Below are 24836 nucleotides of genomic sequence, written 5' to 3'. Positions count from 1 at the left end.
CTAAACCAAGCCCTCTAGTTTTGGACTCCCCCACCCCAGACAAAAAGACTTTGTCCATTTATCCTATCCATGCCCCTCATGATTTTATAAACCTCTATAAGGTCACCCCTCAGCCCCTGACGCTCCAGGGAAAACAGCCCCAGCTTATTCAACCTCTCCCTATAGCTCAAATCGTCCAACCCTGGCAACACCCTTGCAAATCTTTTCTGAACTCTTTCACATTTCACAACATCCTTCTGATAGGAAGGAGACCAGAACTGCACACAGTATTCCAAAAGTGGCCTTACCAATGTCCTGTACAGCTGCAACATGACCTCCCATCCCCTGTACTCAATGCTCTGACCAATAAAGGAAAATAACCAAACGCCTTCTTCACTATCCTAGCTACCTGTGACCCCACTTTCAAGGAGCTATGAACCTGCACTCCAAGGTCTCTTCGTTCAGCAACACTCCCTAGGACCTGACTATTAAGTGTATAAGTCCTGCTAAGATTTGCTTTCCAAAATGCAACACCTCACATTATCTAAATTGAACTCCATCTGCCATTCCTCAGCCCATTGGCCCAACTGATCAAGATCCTGTTGTAATCTGAGGTAACCTTCTTTGCTGTCTACTACACCTCCAATTTTGGTGTCATCTGCAAACTTACTAACTATACCTCTTATGCTCATATCCAAATCGTTTATATAAATGCCAAAAAGTAAAAAAGATATGGTCAATGCCTAGGCCTGAGTTACAAGTTATATTAATAATTTAAAGGTGGGTACTGAGTGTAAAGTATCCTGGTCTGGATATGGTACAAGTTAAGTGGAAAGTTAGCAGTGAGGAAGACATAAAAAGCCATAGAGGGATGCAGACAGGTTGAATGAGTTAGCAAGAATATGACAGATTGAATACAATGTGGTAAGAAAAGCTTAATTGGAAAAATGAAAGAAGCAGATTATTTTTGGAAAGGTGAATGTGTAATTTTTTTCTGTCTACAGAGTGATGTGGGTGTCTATGTACATGAACTACAGAAATAATCAGGTATAACCACATATAAACTGGCACAGATACAGAGTCCTGATGTTGCACTGTTCTAGTGCAGATACCGCTGTGTGCTTGCCAAAAGCGGACGGTGTGATCATAACCAGCGGTGGCCAGAATGACAGGGTCACTGCCCACTGTGCCCGGACTTGTATTCATTGTATCAGCCTTGAACGGTCACCTGTAACAAAAAAAAGAGTATCAGCTTCACTGCTTATCATTGTTATACCAACATTTGTCAATGTAGTAGTATAGTGGCTACAGGCCTGGATTAGAACCCTGAAGATTGTACCTTCAAATCAATTTAACCCAAATTAATAAAGATGAAAAAGTTAGAGAGCAAGAAAACTCTAGCTAGATATATAAAATCAGACATTAAGAGTTTCTAAAGATATTTATGAAATAAAATAGTTAATAAAGTAAACATTGGTCCTTCACTAATAGAATCTGGAGAATTAATAATGGAAAATAAGAAGAAAGCAGATGAATTAAACTGGTATTTTGCATCAGTATCTACGATACAGGATAGCAGTAACATGCCAGAAATAACTAAATTAGCAAAGGATATGGAAGAACTTAAAAAAATTACAATCACCAGGGAAATGGTACTAAATAAATTGTCAGAGCTGTGGGATGACAGGTCCCTATCCTGAGACACTTCATCCTCAGATCTGAAAAGAAATGGCTAATTGGATAGATAGTTTTAGTTTTCCAAAATTCAAGGAAGGCTCCATTTGATTGGAAAATATAAATGCAATTCCTTTACACAAGAAGGGAGACAGAAAGTAGGAAATGACAGTTCAGTTGGCTTAACATTTTTCATGGGGAAGACAGTACAAGCTATTATTAAAGACATTATAGCAGGTCATCTCAAAACGTTTAAGGTAATCAGGAAAATTCAACATATTTTGTAAAAGACCAATTGATTCTTTGAGGAAATGAAATGCACTGTTTTGGATAAAAATGGATGTGCCAAATTTAGATTTCCAGAAGGAGCATAATAAGTCCACACCAAAGGTTATTACAGAAAATAAAGGTTCATGGCATACAGGATAATACACTGGCAAGGACAGTAGATTTAGCAGCTGACAGGAAAAACAGAGTAGGCATAAATAGGTCATTTTCTGTTTGACAAGATGCAACAAGTAGTGTGCCACAGGGATCAGTACTGAGTTTTTAACTTTTTACAATTTATATGTTATTTAGATATAGGGATTGAAATTGTGTTTGCTAAATTTGCTGATGACACAAAGATATGTAGGAAAGCAAGGTGCAAACATGAAATATGATGGCAACATATATATAAGATTCAATATAAGTGAAAAAGGGGGATCTGACAAGTAGAGGAGAATAAGTGAAATTGTCCATTTTGTGGGTGTCCTAGTGCATGAATCACAAAAGTTAATACACAGAAACAGCAAGTAATTAACAAAGGTAACAGAATGTTTTCACTTATTGCAAGAAATATTGAACATAAAGGTATGGAGGTCATGCTTCAGTTGTTATAGGCACTGACAAAACCATATCTAGAGTGGTGTACAGAATTTGTATCCTTATTAAAGAAAATACATAAATGCATGAGAAGCAGTTCTGAGCTTTAACTGACTAATTCTTAAAATGGACAGATTGGCTTTTTAAGAAAAAATGGTCAAGCTCAGCTGGTATCCAGGGGAGTTTGGATGAGCAACATGTGACTTCTTTGAAACAGACAAGACCCTGAGAGATCTTGATAGGTCGTAAAGGATATTTCCTTTTGTTGGAAAATCCAAAACTCTGGGTCACTGTTTAAAATAAGAAGAAACCTATTTAATACACAAATTAGGAGATTTTATTTCCTCATGAGTCTTTGGAAATCTCTTCCTCAAAGGTGGTACAGGTAGAGATTTTTGTCAATAATTTAAGGCTTAGATAGGTGGAATCTTTGGAAGCGGGAGGGGTGAAAAGTTTTGGGGGGAATACCTGGAATCTGGAGTAGTCAGATAAGCCATGATTTTATGGAATTGCGGAGCAGACTTCAGGGTCTAATAAGCCTACTCTTGCTTCCAACTCATATGTTCGCAAGGCAAACTGCAACAAGATCTGGCAATGAATGAGTTACCGAATTGTTGTTGAACAGAACCTCACCGATATGGTAGTCCATTAATTATAAAACCTAGACTCGTCAGTCAATCCTACCCTCCCCGGACTCAATCCACTCCTCTAGCCGGGTTTTGTTCACCATCATTCAATCCGCAGACCCACCTTTCCTCAACACAGCCCCTGCTTTGTTTCATTCTACAAATTCTACTCACAAGCAGGAGTCTACTTCGTCTCTACATATGTCCGCTGGTTCATTCATCTAAATGCGCCGGCCTGCCGCACCACCCACTAACAAACGGTCCGCCCGAGTTGTTCTTCCCTTCAGTGAGCGAGTTGATCATAGAGTATTCCTCCTGTCAGAGTGATTACTGATAGACTTTGAACTCTTGAGACGCTCATTACTTTCATGTGCCACATCATCCATATTTATAATCCTAGTGTTTGTGACTTCTAGTATCCTAAATTAAACTAAAATTATCAATAGCAGGGAAGCATCACCCCGATCAGTACATGACAATGGAGACACAACCTTGTAGCAGAGATCAGAAACAGAAATCACCCATTTCCATTTGATAAAGAGTGGAATGTTTTAATCTCTTTGACTCTGAGCTGTAAATCCAGAATCGTAATTTTGGATCTGTTTGCCATCTATGTTGCTGTTGTACCACTCCTAACATTTATGTTTTCAGAGCACGCTGTGGTTCTTTGTAAACAATGTTAATATTTGCCTCGTGCCTCCCCTCAGCCAACGTGACATCAAATTTTCCCAAACTGACATCCAACTCAAATAACTCAACATTCGGATGTCAGTAATTAGCAAGTACATAAATAATGAAAGTAGAGCAAAAGGTATAGACAATTAGACAAAGCGAAAACAATGGTCAAAGATTTGGAGATGCCGGTGTTGGATTGGGGTGTACAAAGTTAAAAATCACACAACACCAGGTTATAGTCCAACAGGTTTAATTGGAAGCACACTAGCTTTCGGAGCGATGTTCCTTCATCAGGTGATGAAAGAGCATCGCTCCGAAAGCTAGTGTGCTTCCAATTAACCTGTTGGACTATAACCTGGTGTTGTGTGATTTTTAACAATGGTCAAAGAAGTTGTTTTGTGGGGAGAAGTACTAGAATGTATTGTTAAATAGATTCTAAGCTAAAGGTTCTTGGACGGATAGAAGTGATGGCGTCGTACAGAGTGCATTATTGGTCACATAATTTAGACCTAGAAATTGGAGGAATTGTATCAAAATTTTACATCAGTTGACATCATACGGAAGTGGGTTTAGATCATGACGTGAAGGGCTGCAACAAACACAGCAAGATGCAGACACACTTGCAGATGGGTGAAAAATGGAGAAGTGAAGTGAAATATCCAAAATAATGAATTTTTAAAAGCATTAGAAAATGCTAGGGAATCTCAGCAGGTCTGACAGTTTCTGTGATGTGAGGAAAGAGTTAACTTTTCGAGAGCAACTTTGAATTTGAAGGGAGCGGCAAAGTAAGGTTTGTTTTATACTGTTGACGACGAGGGAAGGAGTATGTGGGACAGATGGTGGGTGAGTCCAGAGCCAAACACACAGGGCGTCCTACTGGTAATAAGGGAGAGTTTGATATGAAGAATGAACATGAGTGGTTGGTTGGAATTAAAGAAAAATAGGTCTGTTCTGTTGGCAGCGAAGCACCAAGAAACAAGCAAGACATGCTGGGGGGGGGGCGTCAAAATCAAAATAAACATAGAGGACAGTATTCATGCTCTAAAATTGTGAATTTAATGTTGAGTTCTGAAGAGTGTAAAGTATCTAAATGGAAAGTGCTATATTCCTCCAGCTTGCATTAAACTTTGCTGGAAAATTACAACAGGCCCTGAAGAAGGGTCCCCGGAGCACACACAAAAAAAGCATTTCTTTTCACAGATGCTGTCAGACCTGCTGCGTTTCTGAAGCATATTTTTGTATTTTTCTAGATTTCTAGCACCCACAGATCTTTGTTTATCATAGAATGGAAATGTTGGGCATTGCAGCAAGATGGTCTATTGAAATGACAAGGAAGTGGAAGGTTCAGGTTATTCTTATAGGATGAGTGGGAGTGTTCTGCAAAGCGGTCACTCAGTTTGTATTTGGTCTCATTGATATAACATTGTGAGCAGTGAATACATGGACTAGATTGAAAGAAAAACTGCTTTACTTGTTTTTAGGATCTCGGACAGTGAGGACAGAATCTCCTGAAGGGCAGTATTACACCTTGGTAAGGTGCCATGGCTCTTTCAGTCCAGCCTCCCCTTGGCATTCTTAGCAGTTAAAGCAAGAAACATAACTGGACTAGTAATACAAGTAGCTGGAAATGTGTTGCTGGAAAAGCGCAGCAGGTCATGCAGCATCCAGGGAACAGGAGAATCGACGTTTCGGGCATAAGCCCTTCTTCAGGAATGAGGAAAGTTTGTCCAGCAGGCTAAGATAAAAGGTAGGGAGGAGGGACTTGGGGGAGGGGCATCGGAAATGTGATAGGTGGAAAGAGGTCAAGGTGAGGGTGATAGGTCAGACTGGGGTGGGGGCGGAGAGGTCTGGAAGAAGCTTGCAGGTTAGGAAGGCGGTGCTGAATTCGATGGATTTGACTGAGACAGGGTGGGGGGAGGGGAAATGAGGAAACTGGTGAAATCCGAGTTCATCCCTTGTGGTTGGAGGGTTCCTAGGCGGAAGATGAGGCGTTCTTCCTCCAACCGTCGTTTTGTTGTGGTCTGACGATGGAGGAGTCCAAAGACCTGCATATCCTTGGTGGAGTGGGAGGGGGAATTGAAATGTTGAGCTACAGGGTGGTTGGGTTGGTTGGTCCGGGTGTCCCAGTGTTCTCTGAAACGCTCCGCAAGTAGCCGGCCTGTCTCCCCAATATAGAGGAGGCCACATCGGGTGCAGAGGATGCAATAGATGATGTGTGTGGAGGTGCAGGTGAATCTGTGGCAGATATGGAAGTTTCCTTTGGGGCCTTGGAGGGAGGTGAGGGGGAAGGTGTGGGTGCAAGTCTTGCACCTCCTGCGGTTGCAGGGGAAGGTGCCGGGAGTGGAGGTTGGGTTGGTGGGGGGGTGTGGATCTGACGAGGGAGTCACGGAGGGAGTGGTCTTTACGGAATGCTGATAGGGGAGGGGCTACCCATTTACAATACAGTAATAACGAATACAATTAGAAGAATATTAAACGCAACTATGTCCCCAGCAGCTTCCCGGAGATTCATTTTCAAATCCTAGGAGATTCTAGGACATTCCTGGAGGGTTTGGCAACCTCTATCATTCTCGGGGCTGGTTCCAACCTTAATGCTAAATCTTAAATCAGATGTAATCAAAAAATTGTAATTCTGCAGTAATTGCAATCCAATCTTGTAATGTGTCAGGAATCCTCAGAACGTGGTTCTGGGATATTCCGCATGAAGACGGGGAGTGCTTAAATGGAGATGGACAGTCTCCTCCCACCGCCAAGTCCTTGAGTGTGCGTTCCTGAAGAAGGGCTTATGCCCGAAACGTCGATTCTCCTGTTCCCTGGATGCTGCCTGACCTGCTGCGCTTTTCCAGCAACACATTTCCAGCTCTGATCTCCAGCATCTGCAGACCTCACTTTCTCCTAGTAATACAAGTAATTTGGCTTGTGAAATTACGAACTCTGCGGGGGAGGGGGTAAATCATTTCATGACTCCCAAAGTCGAGAACGTAGTGCTGGAAAAGTACAGTAGGTCAGGCAGCATCCGAGGAGCAGGAGAACAGACATTTCGGGCATAAGCCCTCATCAGGAAACTTCATTCCTAATGAAGGGCTTATGCCCGAAACGTCGATTTTCCTGTTCCACGGACGCTGCCTGATCTGCTGTGCTTTTCCAGCACCACACTCTCGACTCTGATCTCCAGCGTCTGCAGTCCTCACTTTCTCCTTCCATGTAATTTAGGTTGACACTTCAGTACAATACTGAGAAAGTGCTACTATGTTGGATGACCATGTTAAATGAAGACCCTGTCTGCCCATTTAGGTAAGTGCAAAATATCCCACTGCACTTTGCAAAGAACAGCAGGGGAATTCTCCTGTTTTGATGGTATTGTTCAGTCAGTTTCATAAACAGGTTATCTCGTAGTCATTTCTCTCAAAGCTCAATGTCAGCTCATGTACAAATTAGCTTATTTTATGTTGCGATAAAAACAACAATTGAAATATAATTAATTAGCCATGAAGCACTTTGGGATATTTTGTGTGATAGCTCCAGGAGTAAAATCACTGCGTGCGAAAGGTTAGAAAGGTATAAAAAATAAATACTGAATACTTCAATTGTTCCTGGCCAGTCCATGGGAAACGGCATTTCACCGCTTTAAATCAGTGCGTTCCATAAATCAGACTCTCCACACGAACACATACACAACTATTTCAAGGTCGAATCTGGAATTGAGTGATTTCCATTTCATGACAGCAGGGTGAGTATTTTGCCCATCCAACACTGTGTTTGAATTTAGAGGTTATTTTGTGGATTATTTATCTTACGTAAAATATACTAGAGATATTGTCGTATACTGTATATTATTATTTTGTGCATTGACCATTGTGTCCAATATATACTTGTAACTGACCGTCGCAGGTGAGAGGTATTTAGGTCCTGAGACGATAAATGCTAAAGTGAAAGAGCGACAAGTGGGTGACTTGCTTTAAATAGGCTGCGGGAAGCGGAAAAGGGAGAATAGCATTGGCATAGACACGGAACGGACGAGTGAAGATGTTTGGACGACGGGGACGAGGTGAGTATTCAGGATTGGAGACGGAGAATTGATCACATCAGTACGAGCTGAAGATTCTAGTGGATCAAAGCTGTTCTCGCACACTCAAGGACTTGGCGGTGGGAGGAGACTGTCCATCTCCATTTAAGCACTCCCCGTCTTCATGCGGAATATCCCAGAACCACGTTCTGAGGATTCCTGACACATTACAAGATTGGATTGCAATTACTGCAGAATTACAATTTTTTGATTACATCTGATTTAAGATTTAGCATTAAGGTTGGAACCAGCCCCGAGAATGATAGAGGTTGCCAAACCCTCCAGGAATGTCCTAGAATCTCCTAGGATTTGAAAATGAATCTCCGGGAAGCTGCTGGGGACATAGTTGCGTTTAATATTCTTCTAATTGTATTCGTTATTACTGTATTGTAAATGGGTAGCGAGTGGTGGGAGAATGGAACGTCAAATAATGTTATCTCCAAAATGTATGTTCATTTGATAGACCTGTTTATGTGCACTATTACAATTGAATATTCAGCGTAGCACATTCTAAGTTGGCTCAGGTAGGTTGTGCTATGATGAATGCGTACTTTACTGAGATATGGATTTTTAGCGGGCTGGATTAACCCCTGGGTTCATAGATTCTATGCTGGAGGCTGCAATATAGCAAAACCCCAGCCAAGTTCAAACGAAAGGTTTATTTTAAAAGAAATATCGTCTTTATTTACACGCTACTGGTCCACTTTGACGTGTATTTTATTGCACGCTTGTGTTTAATGCGTTAGGAGAAAATGGGAGTTGGGAAAAGTTGTGATGTTCTTGCTGCTTATAGGCGTAACAATTCAGCTTACTGGCAGATGATGCTTCGAGGCTGGGTATGTGATCAGCGTTCTGCCACTCCATTGAAGGAATGCTGCATTGTTGGAAGTACTGTGTTTCAAATGAAACATTACATTGAGTTGGTTTGGTGGATATACAAATTCCTTGACACCATCTGAGGTGAAGGGTAGTTCTCCCTGCTACCTTGGTCAATACTTATGCAAATTGGAATGGAAGTTTTTTTTGTAAATAATGGATTACCTATATGCAATGCAAAATCACAAACTAAAAATGTACTTTCTTGGTTCTGTTTGATGTTGTAAGGTTAATGCTTTTACAAAATTCATTCTTGGGGTGTGTGATGCTGGAAAGGCCAACATTATTGTATAATTCTAGCTGCCCTTGAGATAATGTATTTTCTTGAACTGTTGCACTTGGTAGATACAGTACACAACATGTCTGTAACTGTTTTACTTCTTGAACGTACACAGTACGTAACAAGCAAAGATATGATTGATTGTTTCGTCTGGTATGAACAATTTTTTTATGGAACTGATTACAGATCCTCTGAGAAACAATAGTAACAATCAGTTGGCAGCAATTCGATTCTAAATATCTCAATACTAAATAGTGCGTTAAAACAACAATTTTGCTAAATAATTATTAGATGATTCCCATATGGTTAGATGAATGTGAGGTGTTGCATTTTGGTAAAACAAATAAGGGCAGGACTTATACAATTAATGGTAGGGCCATGGGTAGTGTTGTAGAACAGAAAAACTTAGGGATTCAGGTACATAATTCTTTGAAATATACATCACAAGTAGACTGGGTGGTCGAGAAGGCATTTAGCACACTTGCCCTCATTGCTCAGACCTTTGAGTTTAGGAGTTCGCATGTCATGTTGAGGTTGTATTGGTGAGGCCTCTTCTGGGGTACTGTGTGCAGTTCTGGTTGCTCAGGTATAGGAAAGGTATTATTAAAGTGGAGAGGGTTGAGAAAAGTTTGATTTGATTTATTGTAGTCACATGTACCTAGGTTCTATGAAAAGCTTTGTTTTGACAGCAGTACAGGCATATCATAGCAAACAAGGCCATACAGATCACGGGGTGAGTGAGGCATTCAAGGTTACGGCTGCACAGGAGGTGCACAAAGCAAGATCAACATTAGCAAGATCAACATCATTTGAAGTAAGAGAGGTTCAATAAGGATGAAGAAGGGCCTGTGCCCGAAACGTCGAATCTCCTGTTCCCTGGATGCTGCCTGACCTGCTGTGCTGTTCCAGCAATAAAGTTTCAGCTTTGATCTCCAGCATCTGCAGACCTCACTTTCTCCTCCAGGTTCAATAAGGAATCTAATAACAGCTGGGAAGAAGTTGTTCTTGAATCTATTGGTGTATGTGTGTGTGTGTGTTCTCAAGTTTCTGTATCTTTTGTCTGACAGAAGAAGTTGGAAGAGAGATGGGAGGGGTCTTTGATGATGTTGGCAGCCTTTCTGCAGCAACAAGAGGTGCAAATGGAGTCCATGGAGGTTGGCTTCGGTAATGGTATGGGCTGTGCACACAACTTTCTGTAGTCTCTTATGGTCTTGGGCAGAGCAGTTGCTGCACCAGGCCATTATGCATCCAGATAGAATGCTTTGCATGGTGAATCTGTAAAGGTAGGTGAGGGTCCTTATGGACATGCCAAACTTCCTAACTTGCCTGAGGAAGAAGAGACATTATTGTGCTTTCTTAACCGTTACATCCACATGAGAGATCTAGGACAGATTGTCAGTAATCATCATTCCTAGAAACCTGACCCTCTCCACCTCAGCTCCGTTGATGTATTTAGGAGTATGTCCTCCTTCTTTCTTCCAGAAGCCAATGATCAGTTCTTTGTTTTGCCGACATTGAGAGACAGGTTGTTATTATTGCACCATGACACCAAGCACTCTATCTCCTTTCTGTATTCTAACTCATCGTTGTTTGATATCCATCCTACCATGATAATGTCATCAGCAAACCTGTAGATGGCATTCATATGGAATTTGGAAACACGGTCCTGGATGTACAGGGAGTACAGTAGGGTGCTGTACATCCTTGCGGGTTGCCAGTGTTGAGGCTTATCACAGAGGAAGATGCTGTTATCTGTCTTCACTGATTGCGGTCAGTGGGTCAGAAAGCTGAGGATCTAGTTGCAGAGGGTGGACCTGACACCTAGATCTTGGAGTTTTGAGATTAGTCTGGTAGGGATTAAGCTGTTGAAGGTGGAGCTGTAGTCAATGAGTAGCAGCCTGTTATCCAGATGTTTCAGGGATGTGTGCAGGGCTAGACAAAAGGCATTCACTATTGACTTGTTTCGCCTGTTGGCAAATTGCAGGGGATCGAGGCAGGCTGGGAAGCAGAGTTGATGTGAGCCACAACCAGCCTCTTGAAGCACTTCATGATTATGGAGGTCAGAGCTACTGAGTGGCAATCATTGAAACACGTTGCAGTGTTTTCTTTGGTACTAGGATGATGACGAGGATGTTGCCGGGAATGGTGGGTTTGTGCTATGAAAATAGGTTGGGATTTCTTTTCACTGGAATGTAGGAGGTTTAGAGGTGACCTTAAAGCAGTTTATAAAATCATGAGGGGTATAGATAAGATGAATAACAAGGGTCTTTTCCTTAGGATGGGGATTTCAAAACCATGGGGACAGGAGAAAGTTTTAAAAATAACATGGGGGGGATAATTTTTTTTACACAGAGTGGTTTGTTTGTGGAATGAATTACCAAAGGAACTGTACCAGGTACAGTTACAACATTTAAAAGACATTTGGATAAGTACATGATTAGGAAAGGTTTGGAGGGATGTGGACCAAGTGCAGGCAAATGGGACTAGTTTAGTTTGGGAATACGGTCACCATACACTAGTTGGACTGAAGGGTCTGTCTCCATGCTGTATGACTATGACTCACACCAATATTTCTTCGTGAATGAGATTATAAAGCGTTAGCATGGAGTTTAGGGACTGGAGTTCCTCAGGATTTGGAAATGTCCCCAGAGAATCAGGAAAGTCACTGGTGTGATGGTGATGTCCCCATGCACTGGAGGTTTGGGATCAAATCTCACCACAGCATCACCATGTCACAAAACAGTGACATTGAAACTCGTTGTTTATTGTTATTCACTGCCATCATTACCCGGTCTGGCCTACATGTGACTTCAGACCTACAACAACACCATTGACTCTTAACCACTCTATTAAATGGCTGAGTGAGCTCTCAGTTCAATGGCAATTAGAATTGGGAAACATGTGCTAGCTATGCTGGTGACACCCACATCCCATGAAAGAAGTGAAACAGCTCCTACCTTAGGCCAACCCACCCATCTGTGATTGAGCAGGATTTTATAAGGTCCTAGTGAACCTTAGAAGTAGTAGGTGGTTATTGTTTTTCCAAGTCAGGAGCTCAGCCTTGTTGCAACATGTCTGATTCAGTTGATGTTGAACTCTGTGGTTTATTTAACCTTCCCAACAGTAGCAGACAGAAATATTATTTGTTGCACCACCGTGTAAAATTATAGATATGACCACGTTTGTTTGTTTTCTATGTTTCATCATTTTTAATTTGATCTCTGAAATCTGAGGCTGAAGTTTTTTATTTCCTATTCAATGGCTATAGAACTTCAAAAAGATTGTGACACATTTCTGGAGCAGGGAAGTGTGAGGTGATGCATTTTAATACAAAGAACATGGAGACATAGTATAACATAAAAAGTACTATTCCAAAGGGTGTGGAGGAGCTGAGAGACCTAGGTGTGTATGTACATAAGTCATTAAAGATGGTAGGACAAGTACATAGAGCTATTAATAAAGGATATAGTAGTGTCAACATACAAAGAATAGAAGAGCAAAGAGTTTTTTATAATTTCATATCAGACAAGGGTTAGATTTCAGTGTTATGTACAGTTCTGGTTGCCACACTGTAGGACGGATAGAATGGAAAGAATGCAGAAGAGATTGGTTGGAGGGATGAGGCATTTCAGTTATGAGGAAAATTGAAGAAGTTTTACTTGGCAAAAAGAAGACTGAGAGGAGATTTGACAGATGTTTTCACAATCAAGAGGAGTCTAGACCTAGTAGATTGTGAGAATCTGTTCCGATTCATGAAAAGATCAAGAACCAGAGCAAAAGAAGCAATGGAAGGTGAGAAAATCTTTCTCACACAGCAAGTAGAGTCTGGAAAGAACTGTCTGGAAGTGTGATGGTGGCAGGTTCACTTGGATCGGTCAAGAGGGCATTGCATGGTTGTTCAATTAGAAACAGCGTGCAGGGCTATGGGGAAAAGACATGCAATTGGCACCAACTTAAAATGTTTAGAGGGCCAGTGCAGACACAATAGTCTGAATGGTCTTCTTCTGTACCCTAACAATTCTGCGATCCTGTGATTGCAGCGAATCAAACATCTGGTCAAAGATGAAGGTTTTAAACTGCATCTTAAAGGTAAAGAGATGTTTTCAGAAGGAATTCCAGAGTTTGGATTCTGCTTACAAACAGCTGCTCCTCACTGGATCAGACTTGTGTTTTGCTTTGTTCCTCCACTTATCTTTTGATCAAAGTATTTATGTTGAAATTTTCTAAAATAAAATATTCTACTATTCCAGTAGAAAATGGTATTTTAGGGAACTGATATTTCTGTTGAATTTTGGTATTTTGCTCCCTGTATTAGAAGATAATATTTTAATGTAAAGTAAATCATTTTCTGTTACTTTATAAGAATTAAACCTAAAGTATGCTCAAAAATGCTTCAAATAGTTCCACTTTCCAGGAATTTTATTTTAAATTAAGTATCTGGGAATGGAGAGTGTTGGAGAGAGAAAATGTATTGGAAAGAACAAGGAAAGTCAGTTTGATGTCAGTGGTGGGGGAACTATTGGTAAAAATCTGGGGAACAGGATTAATCAATACTTGGAAAGGCAAAGATTGATCGTGGATATTCAGCACGGATTTGTTAAAGGGAGATAATATCTGACTAATTTAATTGAGTTTTTTTGTTAAGATGGCTAAATATGTAGCAAATCAGTGTGGTTCACATGGGTTTCAGTAAGGCCTTTAACAAGATTCCACATGGAAGGCTGGTCCAAAAGATAAGATGGGATCCAAGGCAAGTTGGCGACTGGATCCAAAACTGGCTTAAAAACATTAGGAAAAGGTGATGGTGGAGGGATGTTTTTATGATTGAAAGCTCGTGACCAGCGGTATACCACAGGGACCTTTGCTGTTTGTTATGAATATTAACAAGTCAGATGTGAATACAGAAGGTATAATTAGTAAGTTTGCAGATGACATGGAAATTGATGAGTGTTGATAGTAAGGAGGATAGTCTGAGGCTGCAGTCTGATATTGATCAGTTGGTAAATGGGACAATGACAAATCAAATTTAATCCTGGTAAGTATGAGGTGATGCCTTTGGGAGGTCCAGTATGGGAAGGATACATACAATGAAAGGTAACTCCCATGGGAGTACTGAAGGACAAAGAGACCATGGTGTACAAGTCCATAGGTCCCTGAAGGTGTCAGCACAGGTAGGCAGAGTGAGAAGAAGGTACAATGGATGCTTGTCTATATTAGTCAGAGCATAGAATATAGGAGCAAGGAAGTCTTATTACAACTTTATAAAATACTGGTTAGGCCACAGATGGAATATTATGTGCATTTCTGGTTGCCACACTATCGAAAAGATGTGATTGCATGGGACAGGATGCAAAGGAATTTCAACAGGATATTGCCTGGGATAAGAAGTCTCAGTTATCAGGAGAGACTGGATTTGTTTTCATTGGAGGCTGAGGGGAGATCTGACTGAGATATACAAAATGATGAGGGGCACCGACAGTTAATGTGAGAATCTGTTCCACATGGCAGACATTTCTAAGACCAGAGCTGTAAGTTTAAGGTGAGGATTAAGTGGCTTGTACTGTTCTAGTCACCCTGTTACAGGAAGTGTATTATTGAGTTGGAGAGGATTCAGAAGAGATTTACCAGGATGTTGCTAGAAATGGAGGATTTGAATTATGAGGGGCTAGATAGGCGGAGACTTTTTCCACTGGAGTGTCAGAGGCTGATGGGTGACCTTACAGAGGTTTATAAAATCATGAGAAGATAGATAAGGTGAATGGTAGATGTTTTTTCCCTAGGGTGGGAGAATCTCAAGACTAGGAGGCATGTTTTTAAGGTGAGAGGAGCAAGATTTTAAAAAGACATGTAGGGGAAACCTTTTTACACACAATGGTGTGTGTGTGTGGAATGAACTTCCAGAGAAAGCAGGATGCAGGTACAATTATAATGTTTTAAAGACATTTCGATAAGCACATGAGTAAGAAATGTTTGGGGGGGGGAATTTGGACCAGGAACAGGCAGGTGGGACTAGTTTAGTTTGAAATTATCATCAGCATAGACTGGTTGGACTGAAGGATCTGTTTCCATGCTGTGTGACTTTATAACTCTGTTATTAGAGGAAATTTGAGAAAAATATTTTTCATCCCAAGGATGGTAGAAATATGGAATGTGCTGTCTGCTTAGTGGAGGAAGGTACTTTTGCAACATTTAAGAAGCATATGCATGAGCATTTAAAAATGCCAGGGACCAAATGCAGGTAAGTGAGATGAATGTAGTTTGGTATTGGTTTGTTAGCATACAGCTGGTAGGCTGAAGGTTCTATTTCTGTGCTGTATGACTCTGACTCTACTGGAAGATTTGCAGGTCCACTTGGTCCCTCCAATTCCCACCATCAGATCTTCTTGGGAGTAGGGACTGCATTCAGTATGGCACCACTCTTGTTTACTATTAGCATGCACATGCTGCAGCACAGCATGTAGACTTGAGTAGCATTTCCAGCTAAAATCAAACGGAACCACATCATTGAAATCATCTCAATTGCAGAATAAAGTCTATCTTGTTGCAGCCTTGCTTTTGTTTCTAAATCCCCTTACCCTCCAGGAGTGGAACAGTTCCTTATAGAACGAATTGTCCTAACATTTTGCAACACAGTAGCACTTCACCCGTACATTGCCATCAATTTGAATGGCTCGATGTTGGTGTGCATTTCATTTTACTACTGTAAATTCCAAGAGCAAGCAATTCACCTACTTCAAGCTGTGCTGCCATAGATACATTTTCCTTTTAAGCTAATCTTGCAATGCTTCCAGGTGCCATTTCAAGGCAACATTAGAGAAAGTAGATGGCTGATTATATTCTGCAGAAGGGACTGAAATGTCTCTCACATCTTGGCAGTTTGATGTCACCTTTTGGATGAGACATTAAACAAAGGTCCTCAGCTGGACTTGAAAGATCTCAAGGCATCTTTTCAGTGCAAGTATTTAGATTCTGGCAAATAATAGTCCCTACCACTTATCATGGGTGGCTTTGTATGAATATGGTTTGTCTGCTATTGTACAGCATGTGGAATTACTTTAGTTAAGTAACAGGAAATGCATCTTCCATGTAGTGTCATTATGACCTGCAGCTTGATTTAAATTACATTTAGAAACTGCAACCTCACACCACTTTGGAAATTATAAATACTTAAAACCTAATTGAACATTAACTAAATGCTATTTGGAGAAGTTTGTACTTGCATTGCTTGCACCTTTAATGAGCTATGAAATAATTAGTAATCCCAGTTGTTTCTACCCAAAGGGTGGCTCGGTGACTCAGTGGTTAACACTGCTGCCTCACAATGCCAGGGTGTGGAGTTTGCACGTTCTCCCTTTGTCTGCACAGATTTCCACCAGGTGCTCTGGTTTCCTCCCACAGATCAAAGATGTGCATGCTAGGTGAATTGGCCATACAAAAATTGCCCATAGTGTCCAGGGATGTGTCGATTAGTTGGATTAGTGATGGGGAAAATGCAGGGTTATAGAGATAAGCTAGAGGGGTAAGTCTGGGTGGGATGCTATTCTGAGAATCAGTGTGGACTTGTTCGGTCAAATGGCCTGCTTCCACATTTAGGGATTCCATGGAAACTAAACTTAAAACACTATCAATGGCAATTTTGAAACTGATGATAGTGCAAATGAAGACTTGTTTGAAGTGATAAAGATTGTATTACCCCAATTGGATAACTGATCACTCATCCTTTGGCAGTTTTTTGGACCTTAATTTGAGCAAATTGTTGTTTTCCCAAATGACCACATTTTGCATAAGTATTTATTTGATCTTTAGTGCCCTAAAGCTATGCAAGAACACCATATGAACCTAAGTTCTAAGATGGTTTTAAAAATTAACATTACTGATCTTGTTTTCTCTTCCCTGTAGGATTACAGTTGGCCATGGCACGGATAAACTGCATGACTGTGCTGCGTTTCCTAGTTTTGTTGATTGTAGTAATAATGGGTTTGAAGATGTATCCAATATTCAAGTAAGTTATCTTTCAAATTTATTTTCAGCATGTGGGTGTCAGTGGCAAGGCCAATGTGGGAAAAGATCTGCTAACTCACAATTGGCCCACAAAAGCAAAATTGGCCAAACTCTACCAAAAACACCCAGAATTCCCAAGCAGGCCCACAAGCCAAATCAGACAGCCCATGCAGACAAGAGGATGCACTTTAAGCTCGATATCAGTGACAGAGCACCACAGATATTTCAAAGCCCCAAGGGCAGTTTCACAACCCAGCAATACCAAAGCCACATAAAGAGCAGGTCAGACAGAGAGGCATCAGCAAGGACATGCTCCAGGAGCAGGACAATGGAAGCACCTCACCACTTCAGAGGAGACATTAACATCTACCTGTGAAAAGGAATGGAACCATCAATACTGTCAGGATGTTGCATTGTGTGAAGGAACAGGACATTCATCCGATAACTGTTTTCCAATTAATGTCCTTGTAATGTCCATTTCCAGATACACTGTAGTTTCCCATTTTTTAATCAGCTTCATTGTGCGCATTACTATAAAACTGGTCTCATCATCAGCTCTGGGAAGAGAAATATAATCCACCTGTACAGACTGTCAATCCTGTGTCAGCCTAATCAATTTCTCTTCCACCTACATCACTTGCAATAACTGTTTAGCAATTTCACTTTGAACTATGTTTTGTGCTCTCTAACCTATTGGGCAAAATTTCTCCGACAGCCAACATTTATAGTTCATCCCTAATTGTCCTTGAGAACTTAGTGGTGAGTCTTGTATAATTGCTATAGTCTGTGATAAAAATGTCCCCACAGTTCTTTCAGGTAAGAACATCTTAGACATTGACCTAGCATAAATGTGAGAACAGCCAATCTATCTTGATATCAGGATATTATGTGAACTCAAGGGAAACCTGAAGATTATGTTGTCCCTCAACTCCAGCTGCACTTGATATTCAACCTTATTGAGGTTACAGGTTTGAGAATGTTTTCTTGAAGAAAGTAACTCAAAGTGTGATGAAGATTCAGCTTGCCTTTGCCATGATCCCACTAGGTTCTAGCTGTGGGTTAATTGTAGGTTGTGATGGTAATTTATGTTTGGTTGAAGGTTCTTGCCAACAGGCATCAGGTGAGATTCTTAGTTGGTCGGGTAAATGTGGAAAGCATCTTTCCCCTTGTGGGTAAGTCTAGGACCAATGGGCAAAATCTCAGAAGAAGGGGTCGTACATTTATGACAGAGTTGGGGAGGTATTTCTTCTCGCAGTGGGTAGTGAATATGTGGAATTCTTTACTGCAGAGTACTGTAGAGGCTGGATGATTAAGTATATTCAAGTCTGACAGAGACAGCTTTTTAATTGGTAAGTTAATCAAGGCTTATGGGGAAAGGACAGGAATGTGGAGTTAAGGATTATCAGAATGGCCTACTTTGGCTCTTAGGTCTTATGATCTATTCATGACAATTGTAACTGGAAGATACGATAGTAGGAATCTCTAGAAAAGTATTACCGAGGTAAGATAAGTGTCAGTTAATCAGTGGCTCTGTTTTCCTGTACTAGGGTCAGTATCACTGCCCAGTATGAAATTACAGACAATTTTCTGCTTGGGATACACAGATTTGCGCTTTTTAAAATTTGATTTATTATTGTTACATGTACTAAGATAGAGTGAAAAGTATTGTTTGAGATTTGGGAGAACATTTGTGGATCAGGTTGTAAATTTGCTCGCTGAGCTGGTAGATTTGTTCTGTTTTGTTTAGTGTGCTATCCAGACAAATCATAGCTTATATAAGGATAGAGGTATCTCGATTATCCAAACAAGATGGGCGGGCACTATTTTGTTCAGATAATTGATTATTCGGTTAATTGATTTCCTCTGGGGCTCGGAGTTTTCTGTGAAGTCTGCTCCCCGTTCAGGAGACTTGGCAAAAGCACACTGTGCACGAGATCCTACCCTCCCGGTCCACCCAACCCCATCTGCTGCAACCCCACCCCCAACCCCATCCAACCCTGCCCCCCAGCCCGGCCCTAACCCCGTCCAACACCGCCCTCTGCCCGCTCCCCAACCCCGCCTGATCCCACCCTGCCCCTCGCCCCCCCCCCCCCCCCAACCAGTCCGCTCCCACCCCGCACCCCCCAACCCCACACCCTTGTCCATCCCCACCCACCGTCTGACCCCCATCCGCGCACACCCCCTCTCTGGGGCAGCCGTACTTTACACCAACAATAAGACTGCTGCTGCCTTTGTGGAGTAAATCTCCAAATAGACCTGTACAGGACAATGTTGGAGAGATTATCTGGGAAGGGGGGTTTAGGGTACACCCCTGTATAGAACTTCAGGGAAAGTGTAAGGGGAGAGAGAGAGAGGGCAGGAGGTCAGTCATTTAGAGACGGTGCCTGGACAGTCCAGGACTGTTCTTGGCAGCATTTCAGTGAGCCGAGTTCATTTTTAATCATTGTGCCTGTAAACAAAAGATCAGGGTTGAAACAGGTCTTTGAAGTAAAGTTTCTATCAGGACATTGAAATGCCCTTCAGGTAATCCGATATTCAGATAATTGATATTCAGACAATCGAGGTTCCTCTGTACATCAGGGTAATAGAACAGAATGCAAAATATGGCGTTACAGCTACAGAGAAGGTGCAGAAAAAAGATCAACTGTAATATATGAGAGATATGTTCATAAGTCTGACAACAATCTAGCAAAAGCTGTTCTTGAATGCGCTGGTCCGTATTTTCAAACTTCCATATCTTCTGTCTAATAGCAGAAGATGGAAGAGGGTATAATCGGAGTGGGAGGAATTATTGATTATATTGGCTGCTTTCCCAAGGCAGTGGGAAGTATCAATGGAAGGAAGGCTGGTTTGCATGATGAACTGGGCTATGTTCACAACTCTGTAATTTATTGTGGTCTTGGGCAGAGCAGTTGCTAAACCAAGCTATGATGAATCCAGATAGGATGCTTTTTATGTTGTATGTATAAAATTGCTAACAGTTATTGTGGACATGCTGAATTTCCTTAGACTTCTGAGGAAGTAGAGGCGTTGGTGTGCTGTCTTGACTGTAGTGTTGATGTGAATGGACCAGGACAGTTTGTTGGTGATATTTACTCCTGGAAACCTGAAGCTCAATCACGTCCACCTCAGCATCATTGATACAGACATGGGTGTGCTCTCCACTCTGCTTCCTGAAGTCAATGACATTGTTTTTCTGACATTGAGGGAGAGATTGTTGCCTTTACATCATGGCATTAAGCTGTCTATCTCTTTTATGTACTCTGCCTTCCCACCATTACTAAGTTGGGCTTCCAGCCCTTCTTCCAATGAAAAAGAGGCTTGCATTTATATAGTGTTCTTCATGACCATCAGACTCATAAACCATTTTACAACCAATGAAACACTTTTGAATGCAGTCACTGATGTGATGTAGAGTATTGAATCTTTTCCAAGTGAATTTTGTCTTTCATGACAATCTTTCGTTTATTACATTCCCAAGATGTTATTAACTTTCCTAAATAGCTTCCATTTTCAGTAGCTACCTCATGTTTTGATACTCTGCCAAGTCTTTCCCAAACACTGATCAACTATCTCGGCTTGTTCTCAATTTTCATTGTGCGTTGTTACCTCCATCTTCTCTGGCCTCTGTATCCCCATTACTGTTTTACAAAATCTTTTAATAATTTAAACGCGTACATTAATGAATGTTTGTGATGTCTTGAAGAAATCCCTATCATTTTACTATTATTACTTCTTTCTCCTTCTCTAGCTTGTCTTTCCTCATCCCCATAACTGCTAATCTTCTTCTGCTTTCACACGAGTTTAATTAAATAAAGTCATTTCTACTTTAATTTTGAACTTCAAGATTTACATTTTAATGATTAATCCGCTTTCACCAAATTTAATCTCACCAGTGTCCTCGGTTGGAGAACCCGTTATGGGTTTCTGCTTAAGAGAATTTGCTAATTTAAAGTAATTGGTTGTCTATTTTAGAACAAAGCAATTGGACACTATTGCAAAAGATAGCTTTTGGAGTAAGCGTGGAGGAGCAATTGCAAATAACCAAAAAATGGAGCATGAAGTAATCCAAACCACACAGCAGGTAAAGGAAATCATAAAGACAGAGGTGAAACCAAAGACTCGGAAACAGAAGGATTATGGCATTTCAGGGATGAGAATTGTACACTTGGACCTCAAAGGAGCTGCACCAAAACTTTCATACTTGCAACAGGTAGGACATGTCATTTCAGTAGTTGAAGCTACTCTTTATGTATACTTTTGAATGTATTTAAATGAACTATGTAGAAGCACATGTAGTTGGAAAAAAATAGAATATTCTGTTGATAAGGCTAAATGAGTGAAGTACAAAATGTTTAGCTTTAGCATAAACACTAGCTTGGACTTGTTAGGACAAAAGGCCTGTAAATACGATATAATATTTATGTTAGAATAAGTTGTAAGATAGCGCCATAAGATCTAACCAACTCACTTTCCTTCCTTTGAGAATAGCAATTGAGGGATAATCTGATTTAAGTATTTTACATGTTAAAAATATCAGACAGTTAGGTAGAGAGAAAGAGAATTTTTTTTAGCAGGAATTGAGGACAAGGGGACATAATAAAATTAAAGTTAGGCCAAATAGTAATGAAATAATGCTCAGCGGACCTGGTAATGTTGAATGATAGAAACACAGTTAAAATTTCAGATTGATGATTTTTCACCATAACTTCTCATAAAGGGTCATCAATTTGAAACACTGATTCTGCTTCTTCCTGCAGAAATGCTGTCTGTCCTGTTGAACATTTCCAGTATTTTTGGTTTACAGATTTCAGTATCCACACTATTTTACTTTTGTAAGGTATCAGGCCCGATTGAATCTTTTGAGTAATGTCAAATACATTGGATTTTTAAGAAAGGGAATAGACTTTTGACATTTTTCCCAGAAGGCTGCAGATACTTGCAGCAACATTTTAATTTCAACTCAGAGATAGATGGATTTTTTTGCTGAGTTACAGTACTAATGTACAGTATATGATACGAAGGGAGATACGTGAAGTAGAAATCAGCCATGACCTAAGTGACTGGTGGAGCAATCCTAAGAAGCTGAAATAACAGGAACTGCTGTTCCTATCTTTCTAGTAGACTTGATTCACTGGGAAATAAACAGAATCACAATACTTGGCTTTACTCTGAGGCTTGATTCTAAGGCTTGACCTTAGCACCTCGCATTTGTCTGAATTAAACTCCATCTGCCACTTCTCAGCCCATTGGCCCATCTGGTCAAGGTCCTGTTGTAATTTGAGGTAACCCTCTTCGCTGTCCACTACAGCTCCAATTTTGGTGTCATCTGCAAACTTAGTAACTGTACCTCTTATGCTCACATCCAAATCATTTATGTAAATGACAAAAAGTAGAGGGCCCAGCACCGATCCTTGTGGCACTCCACTGGTCACAGGTCTCCAGTCTGAAAAACAACCCTCCACCACCACCCTCTGTCTTCTACCTTTGAGCCAGTTCTGTATCCAAATGGCTAGTTCTCCCTGTATTCCATGAGATCTAACCTTGCTAAGCAGTCTCCCATGGGGAACCTTGTCGAACGCCTTACTGAAGTCCATGTAGATCACATCTACCTCTCTGCCTTCATTAATCCTCTTTGTTACTTCTTCAAAAAACTCAATCAAGTTTGTGAGACATGATTTCCCACACACAAAGCCATGTTGACTATCCCGAATCAGTCCTTGCCTTTCCAAATACATGTACATCCTGTCCCTCAGGATTCCCTCCAACAACTTGCCCACCACCGAGGTCAGGCTCACTGGTCTACAGTTCCCTGGCTTGTTCTTACCGCCCTTCTCAAACAGTGGCACCATGTTTGCCAACCTCCAGTCTTCCGGCACCTCACCTGTGACTATCGATGACACAAATATCTCAGCAAGAGGCCCAGCAATCACTTCTCTAGCTTCCCACAGAGTTCTCGGGTACACCTGATCAGATCCTGGGGAATTATCCATGTTTATGAGTTTCAAGACATCCAGCACTTCCTCCTCTGTAATATGGACATTTTGCAAGGTGTCACCATCTATTTCCCTACAGTCTATATATTCAATATCATTTTCCACAGTAAATACTGATGCAAAATACTCGTTTAGTATCTCCGCCATTTTCTGCAGCTCCACGCAAAGGCCGCCTTGCTGATCTTTGAGGGGTCTTATTCTCTCTCTAGTTACCCTTTTTCTTTAATGTATTTGTAAAAACTCTTTGGTTTCTCCTTAATTCTATTTGCCAAATCTATCTCATGTCCCCTTTTTGCCCTCCTGATTTCCCTCTTAAGTATACTCCTACTGCCTTTATACTCTTCTAAGGATTCACTCGATCTATCCTGTCTATACCTTACAAATGTTGCGTTTTTTTCTTAAACCCTCAATTTCTTTAGATTAGATTAGATTACATTACAGTGTGGAAACAGGCCCTGCGGCCCAACAAGTCCACACCGACCCGCCGAAGCGAAACCCATCGATACCCCTACATTTACCCCTTACCTAGCACTACGGGCAATTTAGTATGGCCAATTCACCTGACCCTGCACATCTTTGGACTGTGGGAGGAAACCGGAGCACCCGGAGGAAACCCATGCAGACACGGGGAGAACGTGCAAACTCCACACAGTCAGTCGCCTGAGTTGGGAATTGAACCCGGGTCTCAGGCGCTGTGAGGCAGCAGTGCAAACCACTGTGCCACCGTGCCGCCCACAGGCTGATATCTACATGCTGACTGGTGTCTGAGCGGAAGCTACTAACACATTAACACAACTTGCATTTAAGTTATATGGGATATGAACATAGAATAGACTAGCATAGGAATAGCCCCTTCGACCCACCATATCTTACCTGACAATGATGCCATTATCACCTAATGCATTCTGCCTGCACATGGTCCATATCCCTCTATGCTCTACCTGTTCATGTTTGTCTAAATGCCTCTTAACTATCATATCTTTACCACCTCCCCTGGCAGCACATTCCAGCTCCAATCCTGATGAAGGGCTTTTGCCCAAAACGTCGATTTTCCTGCTCCTCAGATGCTGCCTGACCTGCTGTGCTTTTCCAGCACCACTCTAATCTAAACTCTGGTTTCCAGCATCTGCAGTCCTCACTTTTGCCTAGCACATTCCAGCCATCTCTCACCCTCTGCGTGAAAACCTTGCCTCACACATCTCCTTTAAATTTCACCCGTCCCACTTTAGATCAAAGCTCTGAATATTTGACATTTCCAGCTTGGGAAAAAGACTCTGACTATCTTGCTGATTCATGACTGTCATAATTTTATATACTTCTATCAGGTTGCCCCTCAGCCTCCAATACTGTAGCAAAACCAATCTATGTTTGTCCAACTTCTCCTTATACCTAATGCACTCCAATCCAGGCAACGTTGTGCCAAACCTCTTTTGCACCCTCTCCAAAGACTCCACATCCTTCCTATCATGTGATAACCATAACTGCACACAACACTCTAAAATGTACCTTAACTAAAGTTGTATATAGCTGCAACATGCCTAGCCATGTATAAAATGTCTTTGATTCTTTTTAATCCTACTTTCCAAGGAGATTTCATGGCTCCTTTTAGCACTCCTCATTTCTTGTTTAAGTTCTTTCCAGCTTCCTTCAAACCCTGTAATTATCTTTCCAGGCCAGTTCACAACAGCAAGCACCAGCCTTTTGATTTCTCTCTTTTAAAAACAAGCTATTATTCAAAGTTCAATTCTCACTGCAACTCACAGTTCCAAACCAAAATTGAGAAAACAGAAGAAAAATAA

The 24836-nt window shown here is 41.1% G+C and overlaps 2 protein-coding genes across 15 annotated transcripts in view; one reads left to right on the top strand and one right to left on the bottom strand.

The window, feature by feature from the left end:
• Positions 1-24836, bottom strand: part of mlst8 (MTOR associated protein, LST8 homolog (S. cerevisiae)) — an 80079-nt gene that overhangs the window by 22131 nt on the left and 33112 nt on the right. The window contains exons 1-2 of one of the 9 annotated variants that reach the window (XM_087997749.1): positions 3318-3392; positions 1034-1207 (exon numbers count right to left, since the gene is read on the bottom strand). In XM_087997749.1, coding sequence (XP_087853875.1) covers positions 1034-1185 — 152 coding nt within the window. In that variant the 5' untranslated portion in view covers positions 1186-1207; positions 3318-3392. The other 8 variants (XM_087997754.1, XM_043711752.2, XM_043711759.2 and 5 more) reach the window with 8 other exon arrangements.
• Positions 4470-24836, top strand: part of LOC122560743 (hexosaminidase D-like) — a 56289-nt gene continuing 35922 nt past the window's right edge. Inside the window, exons 1-4 of one of the 6 annotated variants that reach the window (XM_087997748.1) lie at positions 4470-4608; positions 7032-7112; positions 16940-17042; positions 21017-21254. In XM_087997748.1, coding sequence (XP_087853874.1) covers positions 7088-7112; positions 16940-17042; positions 21017-21254 — 366 coding nt within the window. In that variant the 5' untranslated portion in view covers positions 4470-4608; positions 7032-7087. Of the gene's footprint in view, positions 4609-7031; positions 7113-7529; positions 7549-7816; positions 7867-7994; positions 8230-10107; positions 10211-16939; positions 17043-21016; positions 21255-24836 lie in introns of those variants that run through there. The other 5 variants (XM_087997747.1, XM_087997746.1, XM_043711745.2 and 2 more) reach the window with 5 other exon arrangements.

Source organism: Chiloscyllium plagiosum, unplaced genomic scaffold (genome assembly GCF_037043375.1).
Source record: "Chiloscyllium plagiosum isolate Xiang-an unplaced genomic scaffold, Cpla_swu_hap1 HiC_scaffold_20, whole genome shotgun sequence".
Taxonomy (NCBI): Eukaryota; Metazoa; Chordata; class Chondrichthyes; order Orectolobiformes; family Hemiscylliidae; genus Chiloscyllium; species Chiloscyllium plagiosum.
Note: the sequence above shows the minus strand (reverse complement) of the source record. Positions and strands in the feature narration are given on the sequence as shown.